Genomic DNA, 15,856 nt, shown 5'->3' with positions numbered 1-15,856 from the left:
TGAGATACTTAGGTCATTTTGTGGAGACAGATGCAATAAAGCATATGAGTTTTGTGATAATTCTGTTGTCTCTGCAAAGAATTTTTTGCTTGTTCTTTAGCTATATCTTGAGTGGCAAATTCAGCTGGAAATGTGACCTCCAATGAAGTGCAATGTTATTGTACGTGTTTGTATATCCATACATGACCATCTTTAGAAACATTTGGGAAACCATAGGAAAAATGGTTGCAGTTCGCTGTTGAATGCATCCTATAGACAAATCACTTCAGACTTCAGAGACACGATGCGTAGGTGAATTCATGCCCTAGCTTGGTCATTAACTTGGCAGTCTAGGGCAAATCACTTTACCACACTATAAGCCTCCCTTTCCTCATTTGCAAAATAGGGAAAATAATACTAGGCTTTGCTGCATACATTTTCTGGGAGGAAATCACTACAGAAATGCAAGCTATTATAATCATAGTGTAACAACACTAGCCACTGGCAAGTTTCTGGAAAGGCTGCAGGCGAACTTTAGTGAACAAAGGGGCAGTTTTTCATCTTTATTTTTACACTGTGGCTTTGGTTCAGCTAAATGATTTCTCAGGACATCATGCAAACCTTAAAACAGCCAGCCTCATATTTTCTTGGGTCTTATGTTTCTTTGCCTCAGGCCACAGAAACTAGGTGCTTTTCAGTTGCTTAAACACAGGCCTCCTTCAGATTGCTCCTCCTAAATTCTAGCTTCCAGGGTATTAGGGAAAGTCACTTGATAGACACATATGTTCAACGTGCTATATTTACTGATAAACCACATGTGCCCCCACAGACTGCACTTCAATTTTTTATCTCCAAATATGTTTTATTGCCTCATGAACTTGGGGCATGAGGTGTTTCCCTATGCATGGTTGTCTCCTTTATCCAATTATCAGACAGAGTTATTCCTAGCAAGAAAGCACAGGCACCCATGCACACACAAATACACGCACACACATAGATGCATGTAGGACAAGAGGACATTTTATTTCTCAGAATTTCTTTTCAGAAGCACACAGCAGAAAGGCCACTGGCCCTGGAATGAGAGGATCAGGGTTTGAATCCTGCATCTGACATGATTGGTGTGACTTCAGGCAAATTACTTAACCTCCCTCCAGTTTCTCATCTCTGAGAGACAGCTGTATGATGGCTATTGAGTCCCCTTTCTGCTCTATGATACTGGAAGGAAGGAAGGAAGAGGAGAAGAAAGGAGGAAGGCAATAAGCATTTATTAAGCACCTACTATGTGTCCACTACTGTGGTAAATGCTTTACACTCATTATCTCATTTGATCTTTACAACAACCTTGGGATGTAGGTGCTATTACTATCTTGATTTTACAGTTTAGGAAACTGAGGCAGACAAAGGTTAAATGCCTTGCCCAATGTCACACAGTTAGTGAGGGTCTAAGTTCAGATTTGAATTCAGGTCTTCCTGACTTCAGGTCCAATGCTCTATGCATTATGGCACCACCTAAGTGCCCCTACAAGGTCAAGCAATTCACTTAAATTTTCTGGATCTCAGTGTCTTCATTTGTAAATGAGGGTGTTGGACTAGATAACCTCCAATTTCCCTTTCCAGCCCTAAATCTCTGCTCCTGTGACAATATTCTAAATCTCTGCTAGAATTTCTGCAAACATTTGCTAGAGAAAAAGAGCAGATGGCTTCTAAAATGTAATCAGGTGATGCAACAGAAGGACAGGGTGGACAACTGCTACTAGAGAGAAGGAATAGGACACAAAATGAGGAAGATATGGATAGAATAATGGAATTCCATTGGAATAATAATAAGGAATCTGGAGTGGGTCACAGAGGGAGGCAATCTGCAAGGCTGAGCACAGCTCATGGATTCTATCATTATGCCAGGGATCATTATGTTGGTTATCATTACGTTGAGATGTATGACAAGAAAGTACCATGGACAGATAATTCCCAAGGACAATACACCGGGAGAGCAGATAGGATTGACTGTGGCACATTTTAGAGTGTTGCTATAAATGACCACAACCATCTCCCAGAAATGAAGGCCCATATTTTAAACACCAATATTCTTGTAGTCATATTACATTGATGGGAGTTATGGGATACTACTCCAGTCTCCAAATACAAGACTGCAGGTTCCCTGAAGTACAAAGGGCATGGTAGAGATGAGTCGGCTGTCACATATTACTAAAGAAGAAGGGCCCAGGAGGGACAGTGTAAACAACAATAGCAAACATTAACATAATGCTTAGAGTTCTAGGTACTGTGCTAAAAACTTTATAATTACTGGTCCTCACAACAACCCTGGGAGGTAGAAGCTATTACTATCCCCATTCTGTAAGAACTTGAGGCAAAGAGAAGTTAAGTGTCTTGCCCGGGGTGACACAGCTTGTAAGTATCTGAGATTGAATTTGAACTATCTGATTCGAGGCCCAGAGCTCTAGCCACTGTAAATGATATAAGCAGAAAGACGCATGACTGGAAAAGGTTGTGATCAAGCCACACACCAGGAACATGTCTTCCATTAATATGTATACAACATCAAGAAGTCTGGAAGAATGTCCTTGGAACTTTGGATAATTACCAGGAAGACACACTTGGAGAGCTAGCCACATTGTATTCCTCCCTTCAGATGACTGTCTTCTACTCTACATCTATCTTGTATATACTCAGTTACTCATATGCCCTCCTCCCCATTGAATGAACATTCCTTGAGGACAGGGGTGGTTTTTTGTCTTTCTTTGTATCCTGAATCATTTAGTGCATTGCCTTGTACACACTAAGTGCTTAATAAATAATTGACTCACTGACAAGGAGGGAATGTGACAGTACATTCAAAGCTCCATCATACTACTACCATAACTGAGTACTTAAAAAACATAGTTGGGATTATTGGGAATCATCTAGGATTTACTGGAATGTAAAGCTGATCCAAACTGAATGAGAGACTATAAGGTCTGCGAGGGCAGGGACTATGCTTTATCATAGTTTAGATTCTAAGTTATTTATTTATCCTAAAGCCTTAGAACAAAACTCTGTCCACGGTAGATAACTTAATAAATATCTGTTGCACTGAAATTTCTCCCTCTGTATGTGTGTGTATGTGTGTGTGTGAAGGTGTGTATGTCTTATAAATATCTTTTTAGTAGATAAAGTTCCAGCTTTAAAATCTACGTATCTATGTTGTTGAGAAAAAAGTCAAGCGTAAGAGGACTCTTCAACTATCAAGCCGTGAGGAAGCACTGTTGGTTATGTGTTATGAAATAGTTCTGACGAAGAATGTTTTAGATGAAGTTAAAAATAGTTACCTTTAGGACCTTTGAAAAGTTTGATTTCTACAACTGTCTCCAAAATAGGCCGCCTTCGACGAACATACAGTCGGACTATCGAACCTGCCTCCTTGAGTGCCTCCACTGCTTTACTGTGGGAGACTTCTGAGACATCCACCTCATTTACCCGCAAGATACAGTCATTGACCCTATAAGGAAAGAAAGGAACCCAGGATTAAAAGCAAATCTTTGCTTCCTGAAAATCAGACATAAAACAAGTCAAATGTTACTGAAAGGGGAAAATTTATTAAGTAATAATGAGGAAATCCTAGCTGAAAAGAATAAAGTTTTAGTGGATATCAAAATACTGAAGACCCATGGAGGGGGAAGCAATAAAATACAAAATGTCATTGATAACATCTCAGTACCAACTTAGCTGAACTCAACTTCAAACTCATAAAATCTTGGAAAAATAGTTAACATGATCAGCTCTAAAAGCAGACCTAGTAAGAATCAGAGAGCTAATTCCCAGGCATTGATAGGTACGATTTTCTATTTTAACCCCTCAAGAAATAGCAAGAACCATAGTGAGTGGAAGGAGGCTTTAGTATATGATATATAATCACCTGAAAACAGAAGTAGTGTAAAAGAAACCAGGAATGGCATGGTAAAAATAACATAGAATATCAGGGGTTGTTAATCTTTACTGTGTTGAGAGTTTACTGGACAGCCTGATGGAGCCTATAGATCCCTTTTCAAAATAATGTTTCCAAATGAATAAAACAAAGGATTATAAAGGAAATAAATTATGTTGAAATATAATTACCAAGATTAAGAGAAAGGAAATGTATGAGATCCAGATTAAGAATTCCTGGTATAGCTAGAAAAAACAATGGATTTAGAATGAGGCCCTGAGTTTGAATCCTGCCTTGGTCACTTTTCAACTATGTGACTTTGGACAAGTCACACAACCTCAATAGGCCTCAATTTCATTTTATGTAAAATAAGAATATTGGATCAGGGGTGGTGAACCTGTGACCTCAAGGTCACATGTGGCCCTCTAGTACCTCAAGTGCAGTTCTGTGAAGTTTGGATTCAGTCAAAGGGCCACACTTGAGGGTCTAGAAAGCCACATGTGACCCTGAAGCCACAGATTCCCCACCCCTGGACTAGATGGTTTCTCTAATCCTTTATTGCTTTAGGTCTATGATGCTCTAATCCCATGTGGGCCTGAAAAACAAGAGGGTCTGATCATCTAGCAAGAGTGACAGAGAACAGATGGGCGATCTGGTTCACACACAGACATCCCTGAAATATGGGGAAAAGCACAAAAGATCCCCAGCAAATGAGGTGCTTCCTCTGCAGAGAAAGTCTGGAAAAATGAGGAGCTGGGTTTCCATAAGCACTAGTGGATAGAGATCCCTGGATCTCTAGGGGTATTTTTAACTTCTCATTTCAGGCTGATTTTAACTGAGGCACAGCTCACTAAGTACATCTTCCCTGAAAGCCTTCCTTTGTTTGGATTATGCTTTTCAAGAAAGGAAAAGCAATGGAAAACACAAACTGTCTTAGATTGCCTGAACTTGATTGCTTCTCTGGGAAGCTTTCCCTGAGTAATAATGCACTTTTCATTTCACTACCTCACAGATATCTCTATATTTAGAATGATAGCTACATATAAAAAAAGACAGTCACATCCCAATTTACAAATGGTGCAGACTTATAAATAGTCCTGCTGCCCCACTCTTCTGTCCCCAAGTCCCTTCTTCTGTAGGAGACCTCATTTAAAAGAATATAGCAATTTTAAAGGATCCATGGTTTCATTATTAAATCATTCAGTGGAAACTAGTTGGCCCAGTGAAGAGACGACTGGGCTTGGGGTCAGGAAGACCTGAGTTGAAATCTGGTCTCAGACACTTACTAACTGTGTGACCCTAAGAAAGTCATTTAATCATGCTTGCCTCAGTTTCCTCATCTGTAAAATGAGCTAGAGAAGAAAATGTCAAACCATTCCAGTATCTTTGCCAAGAAAATCCCAAAAGGGATCATGAAGAGTTGGATAGGACTGAAAAACAACTATACAACAACAGTTGTTCCAGAAGCATAGGAGAGAACCAACTTGGAGAATCTGCAAAGGATGTGAGTGTGTGACCACCTTTGATAGGATCCCACATAGAGTTGTTCTTCCTATAAAATTGCCATTTCTCAGCCTCATAAGATCTTTCCTTATGCTGCCTGAATCTTTCATTTCATTTTATTACTGGAATCTGAAATACCAAGTGAAAGATGAATTTGATTAAAAAGTAACCTTTTAAAAAATTCCAAATACTTCTCACAGAGTTGAGAGATAGCTATTCATGTGGTAGTCTGCTCTCCTCCAAACACTTAGCTGAAAATAGAGGCATTAAGGAAATTAGATCATTGATGGGGAGGGGAAGAGGAAAAGAAAAAAATTAATCTTCTTTTTCCTTTTCCATGCTTACCAACCAATTTCAAACTTATAATACATTCTGTATGGAATATATGGAATATATATGGAATATGATAATTACCTTTAGCTAAGTAGGACTCTTTCTGATAGAAATAGGGATAGTAATTGATATGTGATTTAATTGGTATAGGGAACTCCCATATAAGAAAATCCCTGTACCAAGGCAGGTGGGTACCTTCTCCACAGTTTTTAGTCCCAGAGCATTGTCAAATACACTGCCCAGAGGTCCCAAATGGTCCACGCTGTTCCTGCATGCAGCCCAAACCAGATTACAAAGGAGATAAAAATATAATAAAACATAGATAATGTCAATATGTGGTTTTCTAAGTCAAGGTGTGCAGATTCTTATGCATGGTTTAGAGGCCTCTATTTCTATTTGAGTTTGACAACACTGGCCTAGAGCATTAAGTAGTTAAAAGACAACTTTCAACACCTATGGTATCATACAGTCAGTCTATATCAAACAGGGGACTTGAAGTTAGGTCTTTCAGGCTCCAGGGCCAGACCTGTAGCCATTATGAGTGCTGCCTCTCATCTGATGACAATATTCCCTCTCCATCTGGAAAGTTTTTTTACTCCCACTCCCATTTCCACGTATTTATCTCCCACTCAGCTCTACTCTTGCTCCATCTAACTCTCTCCAAACCAGAATAATGTTAGGTCAAATTATGTTACTCTCTGTTCAAAGACTGTTAATGGCTCCTGAATATGCATCAAATAATGTCTAGACTACCGAATCTGGCATGCAAATATCACTATAATATGACTCCAATCACCTTTTTTCAGGCCTACTATATTTATTTCTAGGTATACTTTGTACTGAAGGCAAACCTAATTATTCACCACTTTTCTGAACTCTCCTTGTCATTTCATGTCCCCATGTATTTCTTCATTCCTTTTCCATCTGGAAAGTTCTCTTACTGCCACCCCCATTTCCACTTATTTATGTCCTATTCAGTTCTACTTTTCCTTTAGATCTCTTTGAACAAGAAATTGCTTCTTCTTCCTTGAATTACTTGAAACACTTAAAAAAATCACAGGTGGTTCATTGTGTACTATGATTATTTGTATGTCTGTCTTATCTCTCCAGTCAGATTGTAAGCTCCTTGAAGGCAAAGAATATATTTCATTCATCTTTTTTTTTAATTTTTAAGTCTTTTTAAGTGCTTAGCACAATTTCTTTTATATAGGAAACACTTGCATTGCATTTTTGGAATTTTAAGAAGCCAGGTGATTTGTGTCAGCACCATGGTCAGAGATAAAACTGTGGCTAGTGGTGATTAGCTTTGGTCAGCATTGAGATTGTGAAGAATACCAGAAGAAACCATCATTCTCAGGCTATGCTGCAGAGAGGGTGTAGCGTGAGGATTTAGGGAGAAAGAAGATGGGTGACTTCTTTCTGTAGTTAATTAGATTGGCCACAACTGAAGCTTTTCAGCAAATTCAGTTGTAGAAATCATTCGGATACAGGTTAGTCTCTAAGGCTCAAGGTATACTGTTTGGGATCCCTAAGAAACTTCCTTGATGTGAGCATGTCATTGTTTATCTCTCTTAGTACATCAACTTGTAGAAAGAAAGTTATGATTAACAATATATTCCTCATTCTATATGTAGTTACCACCCTTCTACAATGCCCCTTCTTCTATTTCTTTCTCCTCTTTTCTCTCTTCCCTTCCTTTATTACAAGATTCCTCATTACTAAAATCTAGCATTTAGAGCTATTATTACTGGAGTTATAATTTAGCTGTATTATTAATTACATAATGTCTCTGTCAGTTAACCAGTGAACCAAAGACCCATTCACATCATTGGTATTATGAAAAAAATGGATTCACAAGTTTAAAACAATCAACTTCCATTCATTCACTTCATTCAATAAATATTTATTAAGTACTAACTGTGCACAAATATAGTACTAAGTACTGAGGGATATAATAACTTTAGATACGCCAGGCATAGAGATTAAAATCTATTATGGGATAAGGTACAAAAACAATTATCTATAATACAAAACTGAGGTAGTCTTGACAGTTTGGCTCCTTTCTCCACAGGAAAGGAGGAGAGATATAACAGAATCAGCTAGAGTGCTTTAGGGATCCATATTTATAACCACTAAGCACAAAAGAAATTTTACATATGTGCATCCCTCTATGGCTTATTTCCATTAGACACATTTAAAGGTACGTAACTGAAATTGGTGCATTTGAGAAGCACAGTGGTACCTTTTGTTTACTTATGGTTGTGAAAAAGCTTAAGTTAGGATATTCAGGACCAGTCAGAGAGTCACAGATTCAGAGCTGAAAAAAGGCATCAGAGACCATGAAGTCCACCCCTTTCATTTTATGACTGAAGAAACAGAGGCTCAAAGAAGGCAAATGGCTTTCTCAAGGTTACACAGTTAGTAAATGTCTGTTGCATAACTTGAACCCTGGCCTTTCTGATTCTAAGTCCAGTGCTCTACTTGCTAGAAGCAACTAAATGGTGCAGCAGATAGAATGCTTGACCTGAAATCAGGAAGACTTGAGTTCAAATCCAGCCTCAGACATTTGTTAGCAATGTGACCTTAGTCAAGTCACTTAATATAGAACTGCCTTAGTATCTTCAACTATAAAATGGTAATAATAATAATAATAATAAAAATAAAATAATAATAATAATAATAATAATGACATCTATCTCACCAGGCTGTTATGACGTTTAAATGAGATAATATTTGTGATGTATTTAGCACAGTTCCTGGCACAGAGTAGGCACTTAACAAAAGCTCGTTTCCCTTCTTCCCTCCTTCCTTCGCTCCTTCCTTCCCTCCTTCCTTCCTTCCCTCCTTCCCTCCTTCCCTCCTTCCCTCCTTCCCTCCCCATATTGCCTCTCAATTCAGGTCAGTATATATTTCTGAAAGAAACTGAAGCCAGAACAAACTGGATCTAAGTCCTGCCTCTGGCAGTCACTAGATGTGTAAACCTAGGCAAGTCACTTCATCTCTATATGTGTCTTCCTAGGATTTATCTACCAAATCATAGATGGGTTGCAATCTGCACTGGTAGAAGGAATTCCCACATGGAGAATTCCCTATAGTGCTAGAATTACAGATCATTCATATATCGATATTTTCACACAGGTATGTCACTTTGGTCACCCATGCATACTGTATAGTTGTACTGTACATACTGGGAGATCTTTGAAGTCAAATGTTTATTTTACTCTGTGATCCCTAGATATAGGAGTACACAGAGGAATGTGATAAGAAGGATGATAATGATGATTTCAATGACCACAGTGATAATAATAAAAGAAATTAAGAAACTACAAATAAATGTAATGAGTATTACCAAGCAGAACTGATAAGGTCATGTTCATTACAATGAATGAGAAGCTGAGTTGTTTTTTTTTAAGCAGATGTTTTTTTGAGACTCTCAACAACAGAAAGAGTCTAAGTGCTGGCGTCCTGCCCTGGAATCATCTCCTCTTTCCAACAGTACCTGGTTGGCTCTCTCTGCAGGGTCCCTTCCATGATATAGTGCACCTGGTCTAGTTCTGTACAAGGAAAATATTAGAAGCTCTGCCTTGCAGATTTTGCCTGAACATCAAGCTAGACCCTGTTTTCCTAGGAGAGGTGAAATGAGAAAGAAGAAAAAGCACAAAATGTGGAGTTTAAAACCTAAGTTCAAATCCCAGCACAACTATATACTATCTGGGTAAATTGCTTCACTTCCTGGAGCCTCATAGAAAGTTTGAATTAGATCAGAGATTCTTCACCTGGGGCACATATTTAAAAAAAAACAAACTATTTTGCTATTTTTATCCCAAAATAATTGGTTTCTTTTGCAACATACACATTTTATTTTTGCATTTAAAATATTATTCTGAGAAGAGGTCTGTAGGCTTCCGCAGACTGTCATGAAATAAACTAAGCACTGTTGGACCAGATGATCTGGAATTTCTTCTCAAATTGTGATGTTCTTAGTGTTCTATATAATCCAAGGTATCTAGGGATTGCTAACTGGATTATGGCTTTATAAAAATCATTACATAATTTTCTCAAATTAAAAAGAAATTCCATCCATAAAAGATATGTCCTGTGTTATGGCATGTTGGATATAAGGATAGCTTTGCAGTCAAGAAAAGTAAGATAAATCCCTTCTTAGATGCTTATGAGCTGTGGAATCACAGGCAAATTGCTTCATCTCTCAAGACCTCAGTTTCCTTATTTGCAAAATGGGAGTGTTAATACACTACTTAATTCATCAGGGAAGCTCATTTGAAATGCTTTGTGTAGATGAATGATTAATATTATTTTTACAGACTATCTCAGGAGCCTAGTGCTATTGCAAAGTTCCTTAGTTCTAAAAATAATTGTGCATATACTAATTAAAATTGATGTCTATTTCTAGGAAGTCCAGAAGTTCCAGCAATTAGATCAATTGACAGTAGTAACGTATTGGAATGGAAAAAGCCCTTGGGCTAAGAAGACCTGAAGTCAATTCTTGGCTCTGTTGCTTATGAGTTGTTTGACTCATTTTCTCAGTTTCTTCATCTGTAAAACAAGAGTGTTAGGCGAGATGATCTCCCAAGGGCCATTTCAGCTCTACGTACTGTGACTGAAATTCTCTCTGCCTTTACATTGGCTATACAAGTCTAATGTGATAAACAGCTTTAGTTCCTTTATATTTCTTTGGTAACCATAAATTCCAAATGACATCAAGCTCAAATAAAAGCACAGAAGCACTTCTCTTCTATTGCAGTCCTGTAATCCTGTACATGAATCTGATAAGCCAAGTCATAAGGCAGTCTTGTCAGTGCAAACAGAGTTCTTGCCAGCAGAAATTTTCTCAGAGGAGGACCTTGCATTATTAAGATTTAATGATGTCCTTTTCCCCCTCCAATGACTCACCAAAACATGCAGTTAACCCTTAAAGGTACTATGGTGACAGTATAAGCTCTAACATATCTCCTTTCCAAGAAAACTGGACTCATTATAAGACTGACAAAGACTTTGTGCTTGACAGCCGAAGGCAGTGACAATAACTGACATTTATATTACATTTCAAGTATTCAAAATATTTTATATTAATCATATTAAGTGTCATAACCATCTTTTGAGCTAGATACCATAAATATGATTATTCCCAGTTTACAGAGGTAGCATGATACAATGGAAAAAGCTTTAGATTTGGAATAATGGGCCATGGGTTCAAATTCTGAACTTGTTACCTGTTAGACTATTAACCAGTTACTTAACTTCTTTGATCCTCAGTCTCTTCAATTATAAAATAAGAATGTTAGACTAGATAACTTCTAAGCCCCCTCTGAGCTCTAAAATCTATGATCCTATGATCAGATTGGACAGATTGAACCTCAGAAAGCTTAAGCAATTTGTTGGTCACTCAAACAAATGGCCACACCACTAGTAAGTCTTACTGATTTTAAGGCCAGCACTGTGTCCACTACATTGTGATGCCTCTTGCACAAACCTAATTAAATTTGGAGACACTCAACATCAGAGGCTTGGTCATGAGATAAGGATTTTCTTTAAAGTATTTTTATTGCTATCTTTTATTTCACATCACTTACATTTACTACCAGGCTTAAATCACCTTTTTGGTAATGATTTCCTGTTTGATCTCAGACAAGGTCATAAATCACTTACTCTTCCTGGGCCTCAGTTCCCATATCTGTAAAATGAGGTAATTGGATCTAGGGGTAGGGAAGCTGCAGCTTCAAGGCCACATGTGGCCCTCTAGGTCCTCAAGTGTGGCATTTGACAGAATTTTCAGTACTAATTCAGTCAAAGGGCTGCACTTGAGGACCTACAGGGACACATGCAGCCTTGGGGCTACAGGTTCCCCAGGCCTGGATAATCTCTAAGATCCTTTATAGGTCTAGGTTTATGATCCTATCATCTTATGTGCCACCACAGAGAGCTGTCCATTGTAACAAGGAATAAACAAGACAGTTCAATAAACCAACCAACATCCATGATAGAGGTATTTTTTTTTTAATCAGCTACTACATTTCATGGAAATATTTACTACAGTGTCAAGAGGTTGCCTCCTCCAGTTGATGGAGGGAGTAACTAGATGGACAAAATCCCAAATCCTTAAGGTAAGTAATGATGTAACTTCATCAAAGCAGATGTCACAACTTCAATAACATCTTACTGAAGTTTCCTCTTTGGTTGATAAAAAAATAAAAGAAAATTACTGATAAACAGTTTTGACATTGTAGGCCACACAGGTGCTTACCAAAGAGCAGCAGCTGGCCCTTGGAAAATAGATAATCTTGTAGTCTGAAGAGAACGTGCAAACAGAATGCTTACCATTACACTGTAGCTAGAATACTAATTCTGTCTAAAATACTTCTCACAGAAGAGACGACCGCTTTTTGTTTGTTTGATTTTTAGCATTTTTCTCCATGAGATATAATGCAGGTCTTGCTCATTAATGATATAAAACACTATTTAAGTTGCCCAAACCTGGTGAGTTACATATGAGAGAGCAATACATATTAAGGGGGGAAGCAAGGCACAGTGGCCAGAGAGTCAGGTCTAGAACTTCCTGAGTTCAAATCTGGCTTCAGACATTAGCTATGTAACCCTAGGTAGGTCACTTAACCCTGTTTGCCTCAGTTTCCTCATCTGTTAAATAAGCTAGAGAAGGAAAAGGGAAACCATTGCAGTATCTCTACCAAGAAAATCCCAAATGGAGTACTAAAGGGTCAGACATGATTGAAATAACTGAAAAACAACCGTGCAAATTGAGACTTTTTTGAGATATACTTTTCTCTGTTTTGTAGATTCCCTGGTCCAAAGATGATAAAACTTGAAAAAGTCATAGCCCAAGTCAAATTTGTCCTGCCTAACTTGGAGACTGGAGGCACTTGCTGAAGGGTGGTGGCTATTCCAGGTTGACCTGCTTCCTCTCACATCAAATATAATTCAGGATGTAACTACTCTAGTGTAGAAATCTTACTTGAGGATAAGAGAAGATTTATCAGTTCAAAGTAGGCCATATGATTTCCCTCCTCCCCTTCTTTCCTCCCTCTTGTCCTATTTTTTTCTTACTGGGCTAGCAAACCATTACTATACAAAATCAATGTTCTCTCACCACTGGCTGATACACTATGCAAGGAAAAATGTCCTTCTTTTCCATTTTGGAACAGATACTGACAGGGTTTATTTATTCTTTAGTCAAAATCTACAAATCAATACTTTCCAACTGTTAGCTAAGAAGAAAAAATGATCAATAAATCACCAGCTTTGGGCACCACTGTTAGAGTAAAGAGCAGAGCACACATTGCATTATGTGGCATTGTATGGAAAAGGCATTCACATGCAAAATCTCCTTCCAACGATCATCAACAAAGATGATTTGATTCTTCTGGTCTTCCTTCTTTCCAATTTCTGCCTAAGATGTCATTATATTAGAATCTAGAGGATTTCTGACGCCCCATCTTCCCAGCACTCCAGTAAAGCCCCCCAAATGCACCATAAACAACAATGGTTAAAAAATGTAAAACAAAACAAAGAGAAATAGTTATAAGCTTATCCATCTCATTCAAGAGCACCAGAAACCATAGAGGATCTGAATGAAGACAAGCCAACATTCTGGTTCTCATTCTTTCAAATACTAGTTTTTAAAATTCAGATACAATATAGGTTCAGAAGCGTTGGTTAGATTGATAGGTTGAATTTATTCTTTCTAATCCTGTTTTCTTTTGAAGTTCATGCATATTTCCTCAGAAACATAATTTCAATAAAAAAGAACAAATCCTTCATGACAGAGACACACAGAAGTACAAGTAAAATTTATTTTTTCTTTAAACATAAATTATCATAGAATATGGAGCATCTGTACAAGGAAGTCTAGTTACTTCTTGTGAAATCAATTTGGGTCTATTTGGAAGACTCAGGTGAGTAAATATCCTGAATTTCAGAAGTGAAGAGAAGGTATGTACTTCAAAGTCAGGGAGCTTGATATCAACTTCTGGTAAAATTCTAGGATGGATAATATGTTTTTGAAAATAATATGTTGAATTTGTTGTATACAGTAAGGAAGAAACAAGCCGTTATGTGGTCTATATTGGCAGCTACATTTATTGTCTTCTCTTTCTGGAATTGGTCATCTTGTTTAGTGTTTTTAAAATTTTTAAATTCTTTTTAATTTTTCTCAATTACATGTAAAAAATTTTTGACATTCAATTTAAAAAATAATTGACTTCAAAATTCTCTCTTTCCCCTCTCTCTAAGAAGGCAAGCAATTTTTTGATACAGCTTATACATATGCAGTCACGTGAAATATTTTCATATTAGCCATATTGCAAAAGAAAGTTCAGACTACAATACCCAGAAATAATAAAGTTTTAAAAAGTATGCTTCAATCTGCATTCAGACTTTTTCATCACGAGTCCTTTGGAATTGTTTTGGATCATTGTATTAGTGGGAATAGATGAGTCACTCATAATCGATCATTACATAATATTGCTGTTACTGTGTATAGTGTGCTCATGGTTCTGCTCCTTTCACTTTGCATAAATTCATGTAAATCTTCTTAGGTTTTTCTGAAAGCATCCTGCTCATCATTTCTTAAAGTTCCTAGTTCTGTGAACTACTTACAATAGTAGTCCACATCAGTCAAACACTACAACCTGCTCAGCTATTCTCCAATTGATGGGGATCCCCTCAATTTCTAATTCTTTGCTACCACAAAAAGAGTTGCTATAAATATAAGATGGATAATTACAGGAAAACTATGGCTTTAAAAATATTGGAGGTAATCACCAAAAACTAGTATAGGTTCACTAAACCCATGCTAGTCTAGACGTTAGAAGACAACATTCTTAACTATTGGGCAATATTTTTTTATTATTTACTGTCCTTATTAATTTTTAGCTGCTGAAATGAATGGAAGATGAAGGAAAAGAATTATATACATTCCTCTTTGAAGAGCTTCCACCCAGTCAACAGGTTTCAGAAGAGCAGTGATTAACCACAATGATCTCTGGGGACATTTCTACTTCTAACATGGCAGGAACTAGTAAATTTGAAACTAGCTTGTCATTTAAATAGGAGTGGTTCCTCAAAGTGACAGATGGAACAATCAAATCTAACAAAGTTTTGAATGTAGAAACTACAATTTTATTTTCAACCCACAGAACATTTTAAGGACTATCCCTTAGCAAAGTGGAAGATATTTTTAAAACGATTTTTATAAGTGAGCTGACTAAACTGGAAATAGAGAAAGGTAGAGAAAGAAAAGTAGAAATGGGGCAACCACACTCCTACACATGTTCCCCCCCTCAGCATAACCTTAGCTGCCACCATTATACTCAGCTCTAGCTTTAGTCCTTTAGGGCCCTGGCTTTCTGGCAGGATCTCTGTCTCTCTCTTTCTTTTTCCTCTTCCAGATCAGCAGATGGAACAGTGATGAATGTTGGCCTGTCTGTCTCTTCAATTTTTCTCACTCTTATAATTTTTCTTCCTTAGTAGTTCATGTAAACTTATTTCAAGGTAGGTAGACACTAGGAAAAAATGCTGATGGGAAATATAATTTAAAACCCTACTCAAGAATGCGATGACTTTATCTTTAGAACTATGGTGAAGGTATTTTTTATTTCAGTACACATGTTAATGAGATTTCTAGAGATTTCTTTAGAGAGGTTTCCCTAAGTTCTTGAGAGAGCTAGAGATTTTTCTAAATATGAACGTGCTCTAAGAATTGATGAATGTGATAAATACAAAGAATCATGGAAAGTTTTGCATGAACTGATGCAGAGTATAAGCAGAGAGAAAAATGTCATATTATTTATGGCTACCACAATGTAAACTGAAGAAAAAACCCAAAACAATCAAAAGTAAATGCTGCCAAATTACAAACAAAAAACTGTCTCCAAAGAAGAGATAGGAGAACATCCCAACCCACCCTTTAAAGACATGTGCGTGGGAAGTCTATCCATTGTACAATGAACATTTTTCCAGACTTTTTTTTTGCTGATGTTTCTCTATATAGTAGCTCTTTTTGTGGTGTCTAACAATTGGAAATCAAAGGGATGCCCATTAATTCAGAAATGGCTAAACAAATTGTGGTATATGATTGTGATGGAA

At 37.3% G+C, this 15,856-nt stretch overlaps 1 protein-coding gene across 14 annotated transcripts in view; it reads right to left on the bottom strand.

Moving 5' to 3' along the window:
• DLG2 (discs large MAGUK scaffold protein 2) overlaps positions 1-15,856 on the bottom strand; it is a 1,590,913-nt gene that overhangs the window by 753,107 nt on the left and 821,950 nt on the right. For all 14 annotated transcript variants that reach the window (XM_072610680.1, XM_072610682.1, XM_072610692.1 and 11 more), the window contains one exon: positions 3,306-3,475. In XM_072610680.1, the coding sequence (XP_072466781.1) occupies positions 3,306-3,475 (170 nt within the window). The remainder of the gene's footprint in view (positions 1-3,305; positions 3,476-15,856) is intronic.

This window comes from Notamacropus eugenii, chromosome 5 (genome assembly GCF_028372415.1).
Source record: "Notamacropus eugenii isolate mMacEug1 chromosome 5, mMacEug1.pri_v2, whole genome shotgun sequence".
NCBI classification, from domain to species: domain Eukaryota; kingdom Metazoa; phylum Chordata; class Mammalia; order Diprotodontia; family Macropodidae; genus Notamacropus; species Notamacropus eugenii.
Note: the sequence above shows the minus strand (reverse complement) of the source record. Positions and strands in the feature narration are given on the sequence as shown.